Source organism: Crotalus tigris, unplaced genomic scaffold (genome assembly GCF_016545835.1).
Source record: "Crotalus tigris isolate CLP2741 ecotype Arizona unplaced genomic scaffold, ASM1654583v1 scf7180000017550.10884619, whole genome shotgun sequence".
NCBI lineage: Eukaryota > Metazoa > Chordata > Lepidosauria > Squamata > Viperidae > Crotalus > Crotalus tigris.
Window position 1 is genome coordinate 6,825,852 of NW_024096468.1, and position 18,529 is coordinate 6,844,380.

The following is an 18,529-nucleotide window of genomic DNA, read 5'->3' on the forward strand; positions in this document are numbered from 1 at the left end:
TCTTAACTTATCACATCACAGTGACCTCCACATCCTGATTTTTGAGTCTTTTAGTTACCTATCTAATTCTGTGCAATGCATAATTTTATAAATTAAAATTTCCTCACTAGGTACAGCTGAATTTTTCCAATTCTGAGCGAATACTTGCCGCTGTAACCACATGAACAAATAAATACATATCCTCTTTACTAACATTTTCTTCAACAATTCCTAACAAAAATGGTCATTGACGAAGATATTGAAGAGTACTGGGCCTAAGATGGAGCCTTGTGGTACCCCGCTGCTTACTTCTCTCCATGTGGATTATTGTAGTAACTATTCTGACTCTGAGTTAAAAACACCTTCTTTAAATCAAGTCAGATAGATAACTCAATAGAAATGGTTTATAACAAAATAAATATATTTCAATCAGAAAGATTACTTGCATACATACTTTGGCTGTTACTTCAGGGAAATATACCTTTTGTCCATTCCTATAGGTAAAAGTATGATGCTCTCTTCCATACCATCTTTATAACGGCTCAGGCTCATTGGGTGACATCTGATGGCCCATGCCTCTTTCAGACAAAGACATTCCAATCTGGCTTGTGTCCAGGAAGTCTCCCAATGCCCTTTAGAAACTCCTCCCACTGACCCATCAACAAATCCAGCATTTAACCCAATAACTGCCAGATAGTGTAATATACTAATACATGCTCACTAGTTAGGGTTACATAGAGCTATATGAGGTTACATAGAGCTATATGTGGTTACATAGAGCTATACGTTCAGAATAGTAACTGTAACACAAATAGCAGTGACACTTGCAAATCATAGGGAAGACAGATACAACAAATAGCACCACAAAATCAGGCAACGAAAAAAGATATTTCAGGATCCTGGGCAGATAAAAGCAGTGACAGGCAGATATTGTGCTCTCTAGTAGGGAATGTTTTTTTTTTTTTTAAGGGATAAATACTGTATACAGCTTCCTTTATTTCTTAAAGAGGCAGCCACAAAGAGGCATATAGCATGGGGATTTCACATAAACTCTGCTGAAAAGGAATGTTTTAATACCACTTCCACAGAACTGCAGAAAGCAGAACATTCAGTCAAAGTTCAACAAAATTTCAGAATTAGACTTTGAGAAGGATTCATTAACTGTAGTATCAGATACCAGGCTTAAATTGGCTTGAAAATCAATATCCAAGACAGGGATAGGTTGTTTAAGATGAATCTTGGCATGTTGAAGCCCTAATGGTCAAGGAATTTTCAAAGAAAATTCTAAGGAGTGGAGTTTGCGATTAGTTTTTGTTCGCCAGGTTGATTTAAAATGGGATCTGAGAATCAGTGGAGTCAGACCCACAGGAGAAAAAAAAAGTCCATTTCAACCAGAAAGTAAACAGGTAGAGCCAGGCTTGGCTCCACAAACCAACTTATCTCTAACTGTAAAACAATATTCTTGATACATCTTGGAACTGCGAGTATTATAAATTTAGAATAGAATAGAATAGAATAGAACTGGAAGGGACCTTGGAGGTCTTCTAGTCCAGCCCCCTGCTCAAGCAGGAGAACCTGTCCTATACCATTTCAGCAAGTGACTGTCTAGTCTCTTCTTAAAAACTGCATTCACAACTAAATATGGACTGGAAAGGCACCAGGATATTAAACTTTGTAAAAATGCAAATTGGAACATCATAAAGAAGGGGAGAAAGGACTTAGCAAACAAAACTTTGCAAACTGCAGGAAGAATATGTGCCTCCTTTGAATAGAAGAATCTTAAGACAGCTGTGGGGCCCACTTGCCTGATAAGAAAAATATGCAGTCCAAGATAAGGAAACCTGGAACTCACTTCAAGGTATTTATAAGTATCTACCTGCTCTATTGAGGACTGTTTAATCTGTCTGGTATGTTGTGCAAACACTAGTCCTTTAGGATTTTTTTTTTTTTTTAGTTTATTACACATTGTTCTTTTAGGCAAAAGGACACCAATGCTCACAGTGTCCTTCTGATTCCTGCTGGAGAAATAGGCAAAATTATCACATCATCTGCATACAGCAAGGCTGGGATTGCACGATCTGCAAAAATTGGGGACCGATGGTTAGATGATAAGAGAGCCTTAATTATTGATGTACAAATTAAAAAAAGTGAGAGGGCTACTTTACTCTCTTGCCTTACCCCTCTTTTGGTGGAAACAGCTCCCAAGAGGAACATCTGAGCCTCAATGAGGTGTAGATAAGGCAGGATAAGAGTCGGATAAGAGGCAACAATCTTTTATACACTGGGGATTCCTGAGGTTTTTGTCATAGCCTCTCCTGTGGAATCAGATCAAAAGCTGATATGAAATCCACAAACATTGAAAAAAATGGTCCCTTTGGACAGTGAGGTGTATTTTTCAGTTAAACAGAGCAAGACCAGACAGTTGTCTAAGGTTGAATGATCCCCTCTAAATCCCATCCCTTTTTTTTTTTTTACAAGATTTTCACTTGTAAAAGTGAATCCAACAGTTTTAAATAAAGGCACTTTGCATATTGCTTCTTTTTTGTACTAAGCAAGCTAATTGGTCTGCAGTTGGCAGGGCAAAGTCTGTTTCCTATATTCCTATAGAGAAGGATAATATCACCCAGATGGGAAACATGCTGTGCTGTTAATGTAACTAAAAAGAGCAACCAACATCGGGGCCCATCTTCCTTTCCTTTCCCTTTCCTCTCTCCCCTCCCCCTTTTCCTCCCCCAGGGAAGAACCCTGGGTTACACATCAGATCTGAGGTAATGCAACCCCATCAAGACCGAATATTATAAACATTTATATCCCATTCACACCACTCTGTCTTACCAGGGTTCAGCCAAAGTCTGTTGTTCTCCAAGCAGGCCTTCATAGCCTCCAGGCACCTCAAAAGAATGTCTACTTCATCACTCACTTCACCCAGGATGGAGATACATAACTGGATGTCAGCAGGATGCCATCCTACTCTGGATATCAACTGGGTATAGCTAAACTCATGATGGTGGATGATCTCACCCAGTGGTTTCATGTAGAGGCTAAATAGGAGTCCAGACAGCCTCTGGTACCCCACAGAGCAGGGGCCGAGAGCTGGACCTCTCACTCTCTATCAATACTGATTGGGACCAAACTTGGAGGAAAGAGGTGAACCAGGACAAATTGTGTCACTCGCCGTAAACTCCCTAAGTTGGCCCCAAAGGATAACTAGGTTGATGGTATTGAAAGCTGACAAGAGATAGAATAGAACAGAATAACAGAGTTGGAAGGGACCTTGGAGGTCTTCTAGTCCAACTCCCTGCTCAGGCAGGAAACCCTATACCATTGCAGTGGGCACCATTTTGGAATAGACAAAAGTTCATTGCAGTCACTCCCAAAATGGTGCCCACTTCTGGGAGGGTGCCACATAGCCTATGTAGGAAGTCCATGTGTTGGATTGGCTGCTTCCCAATAGATCTCCTTTGGGTAAGTGACTAAGCTGTGAAGGGAAGTGGAGAGGATGATGTGGGACCAAAGGGACCCAAGGCTTCAGAGACCCAGAGGGCAGGATGGTGGGGGGAGATAAATAAGGGGCACTGCAGTCAGTGAGATTGCCAAGTGCCCAAGTTTTGTTCATGTGACTGTGGCGGTACTCAGCAGCCATACATTTGGGCAGTAATCACAAGTCCCTTCGTTCAGCACTGTTGTAATTCTGAAGGTGAGGAGCACTTGTACTGTATCTCCCTCAAGATACATTCCTACACACTCAAGGCACTAATAATAGCAATAGCAGTAGCCCTTAGACTTATATACTGCTCCATAGTACTATACAGCAGTTTACAGAGTTAGCATCTTGCCCCCAACAATCTGAGTCCTCATTTTACTCACCTTGGAAGGATGGAAGGCTGAGTCAATCTTGAGCTCTATCAGGATTGAACTCCAGGTTGTGGACAGAGTTTGCCTGCAATACTGATTCTAACCACTGCGCCTCCAGGGCTCACTAACTTATGCAGGTTAATTTTAATAGAGGCTAATTGCTTGAACACTGAAATAATAGCTTGCCTATGAGCAAACACTGTTTTACCATGAATTCAATTGAGCCATCCTGTGAAAACAGTTCCTCCCAGTCCTTACCCTGTGCGATTTGTGTTCTTATTTTCTTTAGAAGAAGCTGGAGCTAGCAGAAGACTGAAGAATGAAAAGGGAGGGCTGGCATAGAATCAGAACAGTCTATTAAATCTTCGCCAAGAGAAAGAGAAAGCTCTGATAATTGTTGCTTTTCTGTTTCTCTTTGCAAGTCCCATTCAAGAGCCTCAAAATTATTAGAGATGGGAAATAGGGTTAATTTACTTAGTGTCTCCTTTTGTAGGAGAAGTTCATCCACTTTTGGCAGTTGGGGTGTCTTGCAAGAATGCTGAGCCATAACTGGCTATGTCCATTCTCCCAGCCAGAAGCCTCTATTCTCTGGATTGGCTCTCGCTCATGTTTTTCTTTTTGCTGCCCTTTTGGATCAGGCCATCCACTCTCTGCTGGCGCCAATCACAGATGTCGACAAAGGCGCAATAGGAGCATTTCCAAGCGTCCTCAATGTCCACTCCCTTGGGATCTCTTTGCCCTTTCCAATACGATAAGAGATAATGGGACACGGACATCAATTCATCGTGGTCATAGGTGATGACTTCGGTGCCCAGCAACGTGTTGGTCTTCTGATGAATGTACTCAATTTGAAGATGGTCAATAGCCGGAATTTCTGAGTGGGTCAAGTTGAGGAGCACCAGTTCCAGGAGGTCTTCAAAGCAGTGCACCACGAATCCAGCTTTTTGAGCATGTTCTTGGATTTCCTGGCCAAGTGGCTGTTTGGGCTTCAGATGAAGGTGATGTATAAAAATATCTTGGGTTAAGCATCCTTGCACCATAGCATCAAAGAGATATTTATATAAAGAGACCTGCAATGAATCAAGCATCTCTTCTTAAGTTGATTCAATGTTCAGCCTCACCTGTGTCTCACTGAATACAGGTAGACCTCAACTTACAACCACAATTGGGATCAATATTTCCATGCTAAGCACAATGGTTATTAAGTCAGTCACACTCGATTTTTTTCTTTTTTGCTGCCATGGTTCTTAAGCAAATCACTTCAGTTGATAAGTGAATCACACTAAGCCTATCCAGCTTCCCCCACTGACTTTGCTCAACATAAGCTGGCTGGGAAGGTGGCAAATGGTGATCACATGAGCACGAGACACTGCAACTGTTGTAAATGCATGCCTGCTGCCTAGTGCTGATATTTTGATCAAATGACTGTAGGGATGTTGAGATGGTCATAATGTTGGAATTCATTGTTGGAACATATTTTTAATCAACAATTACAGAAGTATTCAGCCAATAGATGGCAGTGTTTACAAGTCTATATCGATGGTTTGGATCTATGCTCTTTCATTTGAAGCAGAAGTCCCAATTTCCTGTTACAGTTAAATAGTTCAGCAGTAAAGCACATGGTGACTGTACTCTTTGCTCTGTGGTGCTATATACAGTGGTGGAATTCAAATACCTGAACAACCGGTTCTCTTATTCGATGCAGGCCTGGGCCTCCAAGGCCTAGAACGGACTTCTGGTGGACTGTTCTAGACCTGGGAAGCCTCCTCCAGGCCTCCGAGGCCTAGACTGGACTTCTGGAAGCCAGCTGGTTCTCCGAATGCAGCAAAAGTTAGATACTGGTTCTACTGAACCGGTGCGAACCGATTGAATCCCACCACTGACTATATATAAAGATATTTTCTAACATATAAGTGTAAAGACTGATTGCAAGTGTCTTTTTTCAATGCCATTGTAACTTTGAATGATAACCAAATGAATAGTTGTAAGATGAGGACTATCTGTATTTAGATGTATGTGAGGGCTTACTGGAGTTTGATATGCCCACTGTAAAGGTTTAATACATATTTCTTGCATGGAAATGTCTCATGCTGTCCTCCAGACTGCCAAAAACATTGTTTATTGGTTTCTCTAAGTCTAAATCCCAGGATCCTTTGATAAATTCACTATCGTCGACTTCAAATAAAATCTGATAATATTTCAGTTCTAAGCAACATTTCAGTTTAGAACATTTCAATTCTAAGCAGCCATGATTAAAAAATACCAGATGTCAAAAAAGATTGGGGTATCTTTGCTGACCCTACATTAAATCTGAGTCAGCCCTGTGATGCAGCGGGTAAATAAGCAAATGCTATCAGGGGTGGGAGGAAATTAACACAAGCAGAGAATTCAGATCATGGGGAGTAATTGTCCCATTTTATTTCTCCCTGATGAGACTCCATTTGGAGTATGGGATCCAGTTCTGGAGACAACAATAGTCTTCAAATCTCAGACAGATTGTCATATGGGGGAAGAAATGAGCTTATTTTTTTTCCTTCAGAGGCCAGGACCAGACTCAGTGGGTTAAGGAAGATCAAATTCAATCAGAATAGAGCTGGAAGGGACCTTGAAGGTCTTCTAGTCCAACCCCCTGCTCAAGCAGGAGATCCTATAGTATCATTTCAGACAAATGGTTGTCCAGTCTCTTCTTAAAAACCTCCAGTGATGAAGCACCCACCAGTTCTGATGGCAAGCTGTTCCACTGGCTAATTGTTCTCACTGTTAGGAAGTTTCTCCTTAATTCCAGGTTGCTTCTTTCCTTGATTAGTTTCCATTGTTTCTTGTCCTGACCTCTGATACTTTGTAATATAAGTTGACCCCCTCCTCTTTGTGGCAGCCCCTCAAATACTAGAACACTGCTACCATGTCCCCCCAGTCCTTCTTTTCTCTAGACTAGGCAAACCCAAATCCTGTTACTGCTATTCCTATGTTTTAGTCTCCAGGCCTTTAATCATCTTAGTTGCTCTTCTCTGCAGGAGATATTATCTGACTCTTTGAACTGTCAACCTATGGAAAAGGCTCTCGCATGAAGGGCTAAATTCCCCTTCACTGAACTTCAACAGCAGCTACACAACCATCGTTCTAGTGCAGCGTTTCTCAAGCTTAGTCATTTTTAAGAAGTGTAGACTTCAACACCGAGATTTCCCCAGCCAATATTGCTGGCTGGAGAATTCTGGCAGTTGAAGTCCACACTTCTTAAAAGTGGCCAAATTTGAAAAACCACCGATCTAGTGGATCCTGCATCGAGTTGGTAGGTGGATTAGATGACTTCTACAGTAAGTTCCTTCCCAACTCTTTGGTTTTTAACTGACCCAGTTGAATGCAGCCACTTCCCTCCCTATATCTGGGTTCCAAGCCTCCCCTCCAGACAGCCTAGGGTCTCCAATCCCACCCTGACCCACCTGGAAACGGTCCCTCTTCTTCTGTGCAGGTCCAGGCATGTAGGCTTTTTCCCTTGTCTTCAATTCATTCAGTTGCAATTCGCCTTTAGCCGTATAATTTAGCTGGTCAATGATCCCGAACACAAAAACCCCTTCTAACACGCCAAAGACCGGGCATTCCCGCACACGCCAACCTGCCAGGGAGAAAACCACATTTAAGCACCTTTGCCATCCTGAGAGGCATGGGGAGCATTCCACGAGCAGAGTGCCCACCTTTTCGTAGATTAGCTACAGTCAGGAGGATGTTAACCAGCTTGATGGCCCATCCATCTTCTCGGCTTGTAGTCTTCACAGGCACCAGACTATGATCTTGCAGTTCTGGAATGAAGCAGCCACAGAGAAAGAATGTTGCTTTCCTGCTCCCAGAATTAGCTACTTATCTCTACAGCAAGGCAGCCCAGTGATCTAGCGATTAAGATGTTGGGCTTATTGACTGGAATGTTGGCAGTCTGAGACCCAAGCACTGCCTGACAGGGTGAGCTCCTGTCCTTGCCTCAGTTCCTGCCAACTTAGCAGTTCGAAAGCATGCAAATGTGAGTAGATAAATAGGCACCACTTTGGTGGGAAGGTAACTGTCAATGCTGCTAACATTGGATGTTCTTGCTTTGACAATATATGGAGATGCAGCCTTTTTCTTTCTTATGCTTAACTCTTAGCATTAGATGATACTGGGGGAGGAGGAGGAATGTGATGGGAGTTACATAACAATATTGTAATACTGTGTGAATTCAGGACTTTTGAAATAAGAGATGATAAGAGATGGCGAGATGGAGTAATGGAGGGAAAGTCTACATTTCAAACAATTGGAGAATGTGATTTATGACTGTAAATTAGAGGAGAGAATTCTGCTTTGATACTATGTATTCAGGGGAGGGGATTTCAGATTTTGGCTTCAACTATGTTAGTGCCAAAGCTATGCTACTCCAATAAAGATTCTTTAAGGTAAACAATGCCTCAAAGTTCTTTGGTTTCATCTGTTGGAACCATGACAGTAACAGTGTTCCATGTGACTGAGTGTATTGTTATGCTGGCCACATGCCTGCAGACACATCTTCGGACAGACATGGCTCCCTCGGCTAGGAAACAGAGATGAACACCAGCCCCCTAGAGTTGGGCATGACTGGACAGGGGAAACCTTTACCTTTTAATTCTATAGCAAATCGCTCCCCTCACACCCCCCCCCATGAGGGTCTGAGAAAAATTGAAGCCTTCACTGGCTTCAACGACAGAGCAAATAGCAGCTCAATAGCACAGCCCAAGCAGTGCAGGTAATCCTTCACTTACAACCACTCGTTTAATGGCCATTCGAAGTTATAATGGCACTGAAAAGAGTGACGTGCGACCAGTTTTCACACTGACAAATGTTGCAGCATCCCCACAGTTACGTGATCAAAATGTGAGGTCTTGGCAACCGGTTTGTCAGTATGACAGTTGCAGCATCCTGGGTTTGACAAGTGGGAGAAGCCAGTTTCCCTTAACAGTCGCACGATTTGCTTAACAACTGTAGTGATTCGCTTAACAACTGTAGCAAAGAAGTCATAAAATTGGGCATGACTCACTTAATGACTGCCTTGCTTAGCCACGGAAATTCTGGTTGCAGTTGTGATTGTTAAGTCTAAGTCTCTAGGACTATCCGTAGCTCCTGTTTAGAATTACAGCCAGCCAGTTGTCTGTGCCTTTCTTAGACATGCCATTACATTACTATCTGGTCTATTTGAGTAGCAATACCCAGGCATTAAGATGGCCCTTGCACTACACCAGGGGTATGCAACCTCAGCATGGCTGGCTCAGGAATTCTGGGAGTTGAAGTCCACGAGTCATAAAAGAGCCAATGTGTAGTGCCTATCCTTGCACTACACATTTAAGTTTTTGGTGAGTTTTACTGTCTGTTTCTTGAGCTTTTAGGAAGATTTGGGGCTCTACTTTTCTTCTGCATTATTGAGCAATTATAAATCTGTTTAAATCAGTGTTTCTCAACCTCGGCCATTTGAAAATCTGTGGACTTCAACTCCCAGAATTCTGGCAGATCAGGGAATTCTGGGAGCTGAAGTCCACATATCTTCAAGTTGCCAAGATTGAAGAATACTGATTTAAAGGATTATGCCATTTCCCCCTTAAAAATGTCTAGAAACTGAATGGCCTTAATTTTAAGCAATCATGGACCATGTTGGGGTTGGGGGCATCACTCAAAATTATGGTCCACTATTGAAAGATAAACGTTACTCTTGAGTTAAGCCTTATTTTGGTAACCTTTTCAGCAGCAATATCATAGTGGGTTGCCACTACCAGCTTCTCAGTCCTCTGTTCGGCTTCCAATCTAATTCATAACCCTGGAATCTCTTGGTGGTCTCCCATCCAGGTATGGGGTGACCCTGATCATCTTTTTAAAGATCAGCCACAACCTGCTAGATGCTGTTGCTTTCCGTTGTTAGTCATATTCTAAAAGGGCAGTCACATTACCACAACAAAAAAGGTAGTTCTGGGGCACCTTAAGGACTAGCAGCTTTATTATGCAAGAAAATACCCACTGTTTTACAGATAGAAAATATGGCCATGCTCATAATAGATCAGGGATCCTATTTCCCATCCTTGCAATGCAATATATTAAAGAAAGAGAAGACTAGAATTTAACCCAAACATCCAAATGATGTCACCTCTGGCAAGATGTATTGACTTTCCTGTATTTAATACCACTGTCATCTTCTCCGGCAATTGCACACTCGGCTTTTCTTTGTGATAAACCATCTTTTGCTCGCACCACACTTGATCAGAGAGAACTGTGACCCAAAGATAGCACAGGCGGAAAGCTTCAAGAGGTGTCTTCGCTCTCTTCCTCTTTGCTGTCCTCCGCTTCCCTTCTTCCACATTAGCAAGCCGAGAATCAGCATGCTGAGGCCTGGAACCGCTGAGGGGTTGGGATTCCCTGCCATGAGCATGCAAGAAGTTCGGATTATCATATTTCTGCTGCAAGAATCCAGATGAGCATAAGATGGCAGTCAAAAGTAAAAATCATCCATGGGCAACACAAGTGATTTAGAGGTACTCAGTAGGAACAAATTCCAGAAAAGAGTAACAAGAATCACAGAGATGGAAAAAGATACCCTTTATTGTCATATTTTTACTCTTCTCTCTCTCTCTCTCTCTCTCTCTCTCTCTCTCTCTCTCTCTCTCTCTCTCTCTCTCTCTCACACACACACACACACACACACACACACACACACACACACACATTAATCACAGAAAACCAAAATCATGGCATCCGGCCCTCTCAATTCCTGGCAAATAGATGGGGAAGAAATGGAGGTAGTGACAGATTTTATTTTCCTGGGCTCCAAGATCACCGCAGATGGGGACTGCAGCCAAGAAATTAAAAGACGCTTGCTCCTGGGGAGGAAAGCTATGGCAAATCTAGACAGCATACTAAAAAGCAGAGACATCACCCTGCCAACAAAAGTGCATATAGTCAGGCCATGGTTTTCCCAGTTGCAATGTATGGCTGTGAAAGTTGGACCATAAGAAAGGCTGAGCGCAAAGAATTGAGGCCTTTGAACTATGATGCTGGAGAAGACTCCTGCGAGTCCCTTGGACTGCAAGGCGTTCAAACCGGTCAGTCCTAGAAGAGATCAACCCCGACTGCTCTTTAGAAGGCCAGATCCTGAAGTTGAAACTCAAATACTTTGGCCACCTAATGAGAAGAAAGGACTCACTGAAGAAGGGCCTAATGCTGGGAAAGATTGAGAGCAATAGAAGAAGGGGACGACAGAGAATGAAGTGGCTGAAGCAGTAGGCGTGAGCTTAAATGGACTCCAGAAGATGATAGAGGACAGGAAGACCTGGAGGAACGTTGTCCATGGGGTCGCGATGGGTCAGACACGACTTCACAATTAACAACAATATTAATCACAGACCATTTTGAATTTGTTGTTAATTGCGAAGTTGTGTCCGACCCATCGCGACCCCATGGACAACGTTCCTCCAGGTCTTCCTGTCCTCTACCATCTTCTGGAGTCCATTTAAATTCACACCTACTGCTTCAGTGACTCCATCCAGCCATCTCATTCTCTGTCCTCTTCTTCTTCTTCTGGAACTCCCTAGCTTTCTCCATGATCCAGCGTATGTTGGCATTTGATCTCTAGTTCCTCCGCCTCTTCGAAATCCTGCCTGTACTTCTGGTAGTTCTCGATCCACATACTGCTGGAGTCTAGCTTGTAGGATTTTAAGCATAACTTTACTAGCATGTGAAATGAGTGCAATGGTGCGATAGTTTGAACATTCTTTGGCATTGCCTTTCTTTGGAATTGCCACGACAAGGCAGTAATCCATAAATGGGTCCATTTTGAATACATAGCCGAAAAATTGAGAGTTCACAAGGTTGATATTATATGGAACTGTGACTGACTCTGGATGTTCTACTTCAGATAGTACAAAAGGCCAATTAGATCACTGACTCCCGGCCTGCTTAGGTGTGTATTTAGGATAGCACCAAAGGTGCTTTTTCAGGAGGCAAGTGGACTTTGTTGTTTTTCTTTGAAGACATTTTGCTTCTCAGCTCTGACTGGATGGTGGGGAAAGGAAGGACTTATACCAGGGGTCTTCAGAGTTGGCCACTTTATGATCTGGGGACTTCAACTCCCAGAATTCCTTAGCCAGGCACACTGGTTGAAGAATTCTGGGAGTTGAAGTCCACAAGTCATAAAAGGGCCAAGTTTGAAGACCCCTAACTTATACGGTATTATGGTCACTTGCATTCATTTAGAGAGTCGTTGAGGCCACTTGGAGGTTTACCTGTGTCCTCAAGGTCACCTGAGTGGTGCAAATGGGCCTGGAGCCTTCTTGGCTGCAGGATGCTTTCTGCCCTACGTCCCTTCACTGTTGAAGGCAGAACAGGCTGTTGGGGATGAGTCTGTGTTGTCTGCACCTCAAACTGAAGCGTAAATGTTCCTATAGTCAAAGCTGAAGCAGCTTCTTGGACGAGAAGCCAAACGCCTTCAAAGAAAAACGAGAAAGTCCACTTGCCTCCTGAAAAAGCACCATTGGGACAGCCATAACTTGGATGACCGAGAATCTCTGCAGATATTTAGGATAGCACCTTCTTTTGTTTTTCAACAGGGACTAATGTTCCACAGAATGTCTTTTTGACCTTAATCGTGGCCAGAAAGTTTTCTCTAATTTATTTTATTAAACTTCTCTTTATTAAACAAGATATGACAGCAGTGTTCCAATATTTGAGGGGCTGCCACAGATAGGAGGGTGTCAACCTGTTTTCCAAAGCACCTGAAGGCCAGACAAGGAATAAGGGATGGAAACTGATCAAGGAGAGATTCAACCTAGAAATAAGGAGAAATTTTCTGACAGTGAGAACAATCAACTAATGGAGCAGAGGTGACTCTGGACCGCTTTCTTTTCCCCTTTACTTTCGTTAAATCCCCGCGGGAGCGCAAACGCGGGCGGCGAAAACCGCGTTCGCTTTAGTTCCGTTGAACATCCCAGGCGTCAAAACATGTTTTGCGAGTTGCAGGGCAACGCGAGTTCGAACCCCAAACGCGGTTAACCGTAAAAAAACAACGGCGCAACCCAGCCCGTTAAGTCCGTTGACGCTCTGGGGAACCGCGCACGCACCAGGGACGGGACTCCAACCAGGGTTTTGTGAACCGGGGCCAGCCAGTCACGCGAACGCAACCCGCTGCTTACCCGATCTTCGGCTCCTCTATCTGCAAGAACTCGGAGTCGCTCAGGTCGGAAAAACCTGACGCAACCTCGGGATCCTGCAATCCGAAGTAACGCCCGGACATGTTTTGCGCTCTGCTTTCCTCTGCGATCACGAGCAGGATCGTCGCCAGCTGCCGGAAGGAGGAGCCTTAAATTATGTAACTTATGGTTTTTTGTTTTCTTTCTTTCCGCCTGAAATGGACTTTCCCTCTTCCGTTCGTCCCCGTTCCGGTTCCCAACCACCCAAGGATTACAGACGCCCCCCCCCCCCGCCTCACAAATGAAGGCCTGTTGATGTAACTTGAGACCCTAGAAAAAGTGCAGAGAAGAACAATAAAGTTGGTTAGTCCCCTATGCAGATTAATGCATACGCTGAACGGTTGCAAGAACACAACAAAGCAGAACAGAATACAATAACAGAGTTAGAAGGGACCTTGTAGGTCATCTAGTCCAGATGGCAGTCCAGTCTCTTCTTGAAAGCTTCTAGTGATGAAGCTCCCACAACTTCTGAAGGCAATCTGCTCCATTAGTTGATTGTTCTCACTGTCAGAAAATTTCTCCTTATTTCTAGGTTGAATCTCTCCTTGATCAGTTTCCATCCCTTATTCCTTGTCTGGCCTTCAGGTGCTTTGGAAAACAGGTTGACACCCTCCTATCTGTGGCAGCCCCTCAAATATTGGAACACTGCTGTCATATCTTGTTTAATAAAGAGAAGAACGAGGGGGGACATGATAGCAGTCTTCCAGTATCTCAGGGGCTGCCACAAAGAAGCGGGAGTCAAGCTATTCTTCAAAGCATCTGAAGGCAAGACAAGAAACATCGGATGGAAACTAATCAAGGAGAGAAGCAACCCAGAATTAAGGATAAATTTCCTGATAGAACAATTGATCAGTTGAACTGCTTGATTCCCGAAGTTGTGGGTCCTCCAACACTTCCAACTCTGTGCTATTGTATATTCTGACTAACGGTTGCAGCTTCCAGGTTGTTTCTGAGCAATGCACCCACCGCAGATGTGCTACAATTTGTCAGCGTTTCTCCAACTTGGCAACTTTAAGACATGTCTTAAAAATTTCTAAGTTGGAGAAACTCTCATCTTTTGATCTATCCCACTGATCTATATTTTTCCAGTGAAAAATGTTCTTTATAAAACAATGTTTATTGAAAGTTTAAATGACAACACTGAAAGAGAATACTAGCTAAACTCCGAAAGAAGGGACAGTAAAGGAAAATAATGCTAATAAAAATGGTGTACAGAAACAAAGGAAAAGAATAAGCGAAAGAAAAATGTTTGCTGCCATGAGTTATTTATAAAAATAATAAAGACAAGATAAAAATAAATATATATATTTACCCAATGCACTCAACTTAGTTAATCTGTGGATAGTTCAACAGTTGCAGCATTCTTGAGTAAAATGAAGCCTCCATGTTCAAGAGCAGAGTGATGCTGGTTCCTAGAGTTCCTCAGGGAGTGGATTCAAGATGGAGGCCCCAACCATGAGATAAAACCCCCACATTTTTTTTTTACATGTGATGCAATGCCACCAAGAGATGCTGAGTTCTACTCCCATCTTAGGCATGAAAGCTGACTGGGTGACTTTGGGCCAATCAGCAGGAGAGTGTGAGTTCTAATCCCGCCTTAGGCATAAAGCCAGCTGGGTGACTTTGGGCCAGTCCCTCTCTTTCAGCCCAGCCCACCTCACAGGGTTGTATGTTGTGAGGAAATTAGGAGGAGGAGGTGTGTTGGATATGTTCATTGCCTTGAGTTATTTGTTGAAGTAATAAAGGCTGGATGCAAATAAATAAATAAAATTAAGTATGTTTGCTACCTCGAGTTACTTATGAAATAAATAGTACAGATGGGATATAAATAAATATTTTTTTATTTTCTCCCTGTGGATCTTTGGGTGTTGCCTTCTTCAAATATGTATCTTTTCTTCTGCAAAACAAATGATGGGGAAATATTGATACTGTGCAATTTGTCCAATTTATTGTGCTGTGCAATTTGTTGGAAGTGTTTATGTCAAGTGTTTCTCAAACTTAGCAACTTTAAGACATGTGGACTTCAACTCATGCTGGCTGGGGAATTCTGGGAGTTGAAGTCCACTGTTGCCAAGATTGAGAAAACTGATTTAGGAATTCCTGAGACAGAGTAGTTGAAACCCTCCTTCCCAAATCTTAGCACCCAGTTCAGAATAGCACAAGTAATCACAAGTTACTTGTTCTGGCTTATATCTTTCAAGAGATATGAAGTATGACATTCCAATTTCCACTAGAGGGAGATCTAATCTCTAATGTTAAAGAAATAAATACTTTTAAAAACCTACAATCCCAGCAAATGACTGATGCAATCGGATGGCATTTGCAAGATCTCTGTGTTTTCACATGAAATCAGCATTAATCACTAAAAAGAACCCGTAGTCTTTTAATTTATTTTTTTTCAGGGGGCATGGAAAAGAATCTAATACTGCAGTGATAATTGCTTTAAAAAGTAGAATTGTGCAATGTTTTTGCATCCAGAATTCACTTTCCTTTGTCAGCCTTGATGTTGGATTTTTTGATCCAAAGATTTCTGATATAATTAATTTCTTTAAGGCTTTCCAGTGTGGGAAAGCCTAGGAACAAAGCCAATTATCCAGAGAGATGCACAGAATTTTTGAACCACCAAACTCTAAATGAAAACAAATCTTTCCGGGGATGTCATTGTATTTACCCCCCTTCTCCAGGGTGAATGAGTATTAATCTTCCCAGCGGGGAAACAAAGATAGGGGGTGTAATTGTCCCCATAATAGAAATATTAGCAATTTATCTCTCTAGAAGCGCGCCAAGGAGTATAAATGGCCTTCCTGTCGCTGCAGTTATTTATGAAACTACTTCAGAGGAAGAACTGCAGGCACGTCTTAGAGTTGTCATCTCTGCAACTTCACTCTTGCAAGCAGGTTCTCTAAATAAAGACTGATGAACTGCAGAAGGACGGACTGTCAAAAAAGGAGATACCAACAGGTCTTTCCGGTGCTGGATTCAATTCCTTGGTTTGCAAGTTTGGTTTGGAGTTGGTCGATCTCCAACATGTTGGGCTTAATTGGTTAACTGGTAAGTGGATTCTGGCTTCAAATGCATGAACTAGAATGGAGGGTTTGATTCAGACTTTGGGGTGTGAGGGAGATGAAGGGGCTCCTGTCTCACTAAGGGTAGAGTTCTACCACCCACATTTGTGGGCAGGAAAAACAGTTGGATGATTTCTGCACTTCTCTCTCCCTCTCTTCCCCTTCTTTCTTCCCTTCCCTTCTCTCCCTCTCTCTCTTCCTCATCTCCCCCTCTCCCGCTCCCTCTCTCCCCCTCTCTTCCCTTTCCCCCTTCCTCCTTCTCCCCCTCTCTCCTTTCTTCCTCTCCCTCTTCCTCTTCCTCCTTCCCCTCCCCTTTCTCCCTCTCCCTTCCTCCTTCCCTCCTATCCCTCTTCCCCTTCCTTGTCCCCTTCCCATCTCTCCCTCTCTCTCTTCCTCATCTCCCCCTCTCTCCTGCTCCCTCTCTCTCCCTCTCTCCCCCTTCCCCCTTCCCTCTCTCCCATTCCCTCTCTCCTTTCTTCCTCCTCTCCCCTCTCTTCCCCTTCCCCCTTCTCCCCCTCTCTCCTGCTCCCTCTCTCCCTTTCTCCCTCTCCCTCTTCCCCTTCCTCCTTCCCCTCCCCTTCCTCCCTCTCCCTTCCTCCTTCCCCCTATCCCTCTTCCCCTTCCTCATCCCCTTCCCATCTCTCCCTCTTTCTTCCTCATCTCCCCCCTCTCTCCCGCTCCCTCTCTCCCCCTCTCTTCCCTTTCCCCCTTCCTCCTTCTCCCCCTCTCTCCCGCTCCCTCTCTCCCTTCTTCCTCTCCCTCTTCCTCCTTCCCCTCCCCTTTCTCCCTCTCCCTTCCTCCTTCCCTCCTATCCCTCTTCCCCTTCCTTGTCCCCTTCCCATCTCTCCCTCTCTCTCTTCCTCATCTCCCCCTCTCTCCTGCTCCCTCTCTCCCCCTCTCTCCCCCTTCCCCCTTCCCTCTCTCCCATTCCCTCTCTCCTTTCTTCCTCCTCTCCCCCTCTCTTCCCCTTCCCCCTTCTCCCCCTCTCTCCTGCTCCCTCTCTCCCTTTCTCCCTCTCCCTCTTCCCCTTCCTCCTTCCCCTCCCCTTCCTCCCTCTCCCTTCCTCCTTCCCCCTATCCCTCTTCCCCTTCCTCATCCCCTTCCCATCTCTCCCTCTTTCTTCCTCATCTCCCCCCTCTCTCCCGCTCCCTCTCTCCCCCTCTCTTCCCTTTCCCCCTTCCTCCTTCTCCCCCTCTCTCCCGCTCCCTCTCTCCCTTCTTCCTCTCCCTCTTCCTCCTTCCCCTCCCCTTTCTCCCTCTCCCTTCCTCCTTCCCTCCTATCCCTCTTCCCCTTCCTTGTCCCCTTCCCATCTCTCCCTCTCTCTCTTCCTCATCTCCCCCTCTCTCCTGCTCCCTCTCTCTCCCTCTCTCCCCCTTCCCCCTTCCCTCTCTCCCATTCCCTCTCTCCTTTCTTCCTCCTCTCCCCTCTCTTCCCCTTCCCCCTTCTCCCCCTCTCTCCTGCTCCCTCTCTCCCTTTCTCCCTCTCCCTCTTCCCCTTCCTCCTTCCCCTCCCCTTCCTCCCTCTCCCTTCCTCCTTCCCCCTATCCCTCTTCCCCTTCCTCATCCCCTTCCCATCTCTCCCTCTTTCTTCCTCATCTCCCCCCTCTCTCCCGCTCCCTCTCTCCTCCTCTCTTCCCCTTCCCCTTCCCCCTTCCCTCTCTCCCATTCCCTCTCTCCCTTCTTCCTCCTCTACCCCTCTCTTGCCCTTCCCCCTTCTCCCTCCTGCTCCTTCTCTCCCTCTCCCTCTTCCCCTTCCTCCTTCCCCTCCCCTTCCTCCCTCTCCCTTCCTCCTTCCCTCCTATCCCTCTTCCCCTTCCTCGTCCCCTTCCCATCTCTCCCTCTCCCTGTCCCCTTTCCTTTCTCCCACCCTCCTCCTTCCTCCTCCTCTCTCACTCTCCTCTCTCTTCTTCCTTCAAGTCAGACTTAACTCCTTTTTTTTGTAATATATTTTATTGATTTTTTTAAAAAACACAAATCAATAATTGGTGAACAGTGTGTTGTCTGGGTTACATTTCTAAAACAATCATTAGCAATTGATTTCTATAATCCATAATCCACATAATGGTTTTAGTTGATTTCCTCTTTTTGCAAACATTGAGTTAATACAATTCTTATTGTTTTGATAGATAACAATTAAATATATATTTTTTCCCAACATTCCTAAAAATAATAATCACATCAATATAATATTTCTTTTCTATCCAATCATTCTGGTTGCCTTATCATAGAACCTGTTACACTCCTTATTTTAGTTTGTTTCTCTCACCAAATTTAGGTATTCTTACTGGTTAAGATTTTCTCAAAAATTAATTACAATTAAAAACTTAACTATTTTTCCATATGAACCATCTCACACTTTTACATTTCTTAAGGAATAGATAAAACAATTTGTTGTTGTTTTCTG

General features: G+C 44.0%; 1 protein-coding gene across 3 annotated transcripts; it reads right to left on the minus strand.

Moving 5' to 3' along the window:
* Window positions 1-302: 302 nt before the first annotated feature.
* Window positions 303-13,230, minus strand: EXO5 (exonuclease 5). Of its 3 annotated transcripts, XR_005556488.1 has the most exons (6): window positions 13,005-13,230; window positions 9,968-10,236; window positions 7,527-7,631; window positions 7,275-7,447; window positions 3,847-4,904; window positions 303-2,294 (listed from the first exon to the last, which is right to left on the minus strand). XR_005556488.1 is itself a non-coding variant. In XM_039341951.1 (5 exons), exons 1-5 carry the CDS (start codon window positions 13,103-13,105, stop codon window positions 4,416-4,418), a joined length of 1,053 nt encoding a protein of 350 aa, XP_039197885.1. In that variant the 5' UTR covers window positions 13,106-13,230; the 3' UTR covers window positions 303-4,415. The 3 variants fall into 3 exon arrangements, 2 of the variants coding, with proteins under 2 accessions (XP_039197885.1, XP_039197872.1); XM_039341951.1 differs by having other exon boundaries at window positions 303-4,820; XM_039341938.1 differs by having other exon boundaries at window positions 303-4,904.
* Window positions 13,231-18,529: the final 5,299 nt, after the last annotated feature.

Excerpts from the sequence above, each read along its gene's own strand:
- EXO5 (XM_039341938.1), bottom strand. The coding sequence starts at position 13,105 with ATGTCCGGGCGTTACTTCGGATTGCAGGATCCCGAGGTTGCGTCAGGT. Across the intron at positions 7,632-9,967 it reads GTCAATACATCTTGCCAGAG|AACTGCAAGATCATAGTCTG; the intron begins GTGACATCATTT and ends GCTTCATTCCAG. Across the intron at positions 7,448-7,526 it reads TGTAGCTAATCTACGAAAAG|GTTGGCGTGTGCGGGAATGC; the intron begins GTGGGCACTCTG and ends TCTCCCTGGCAG.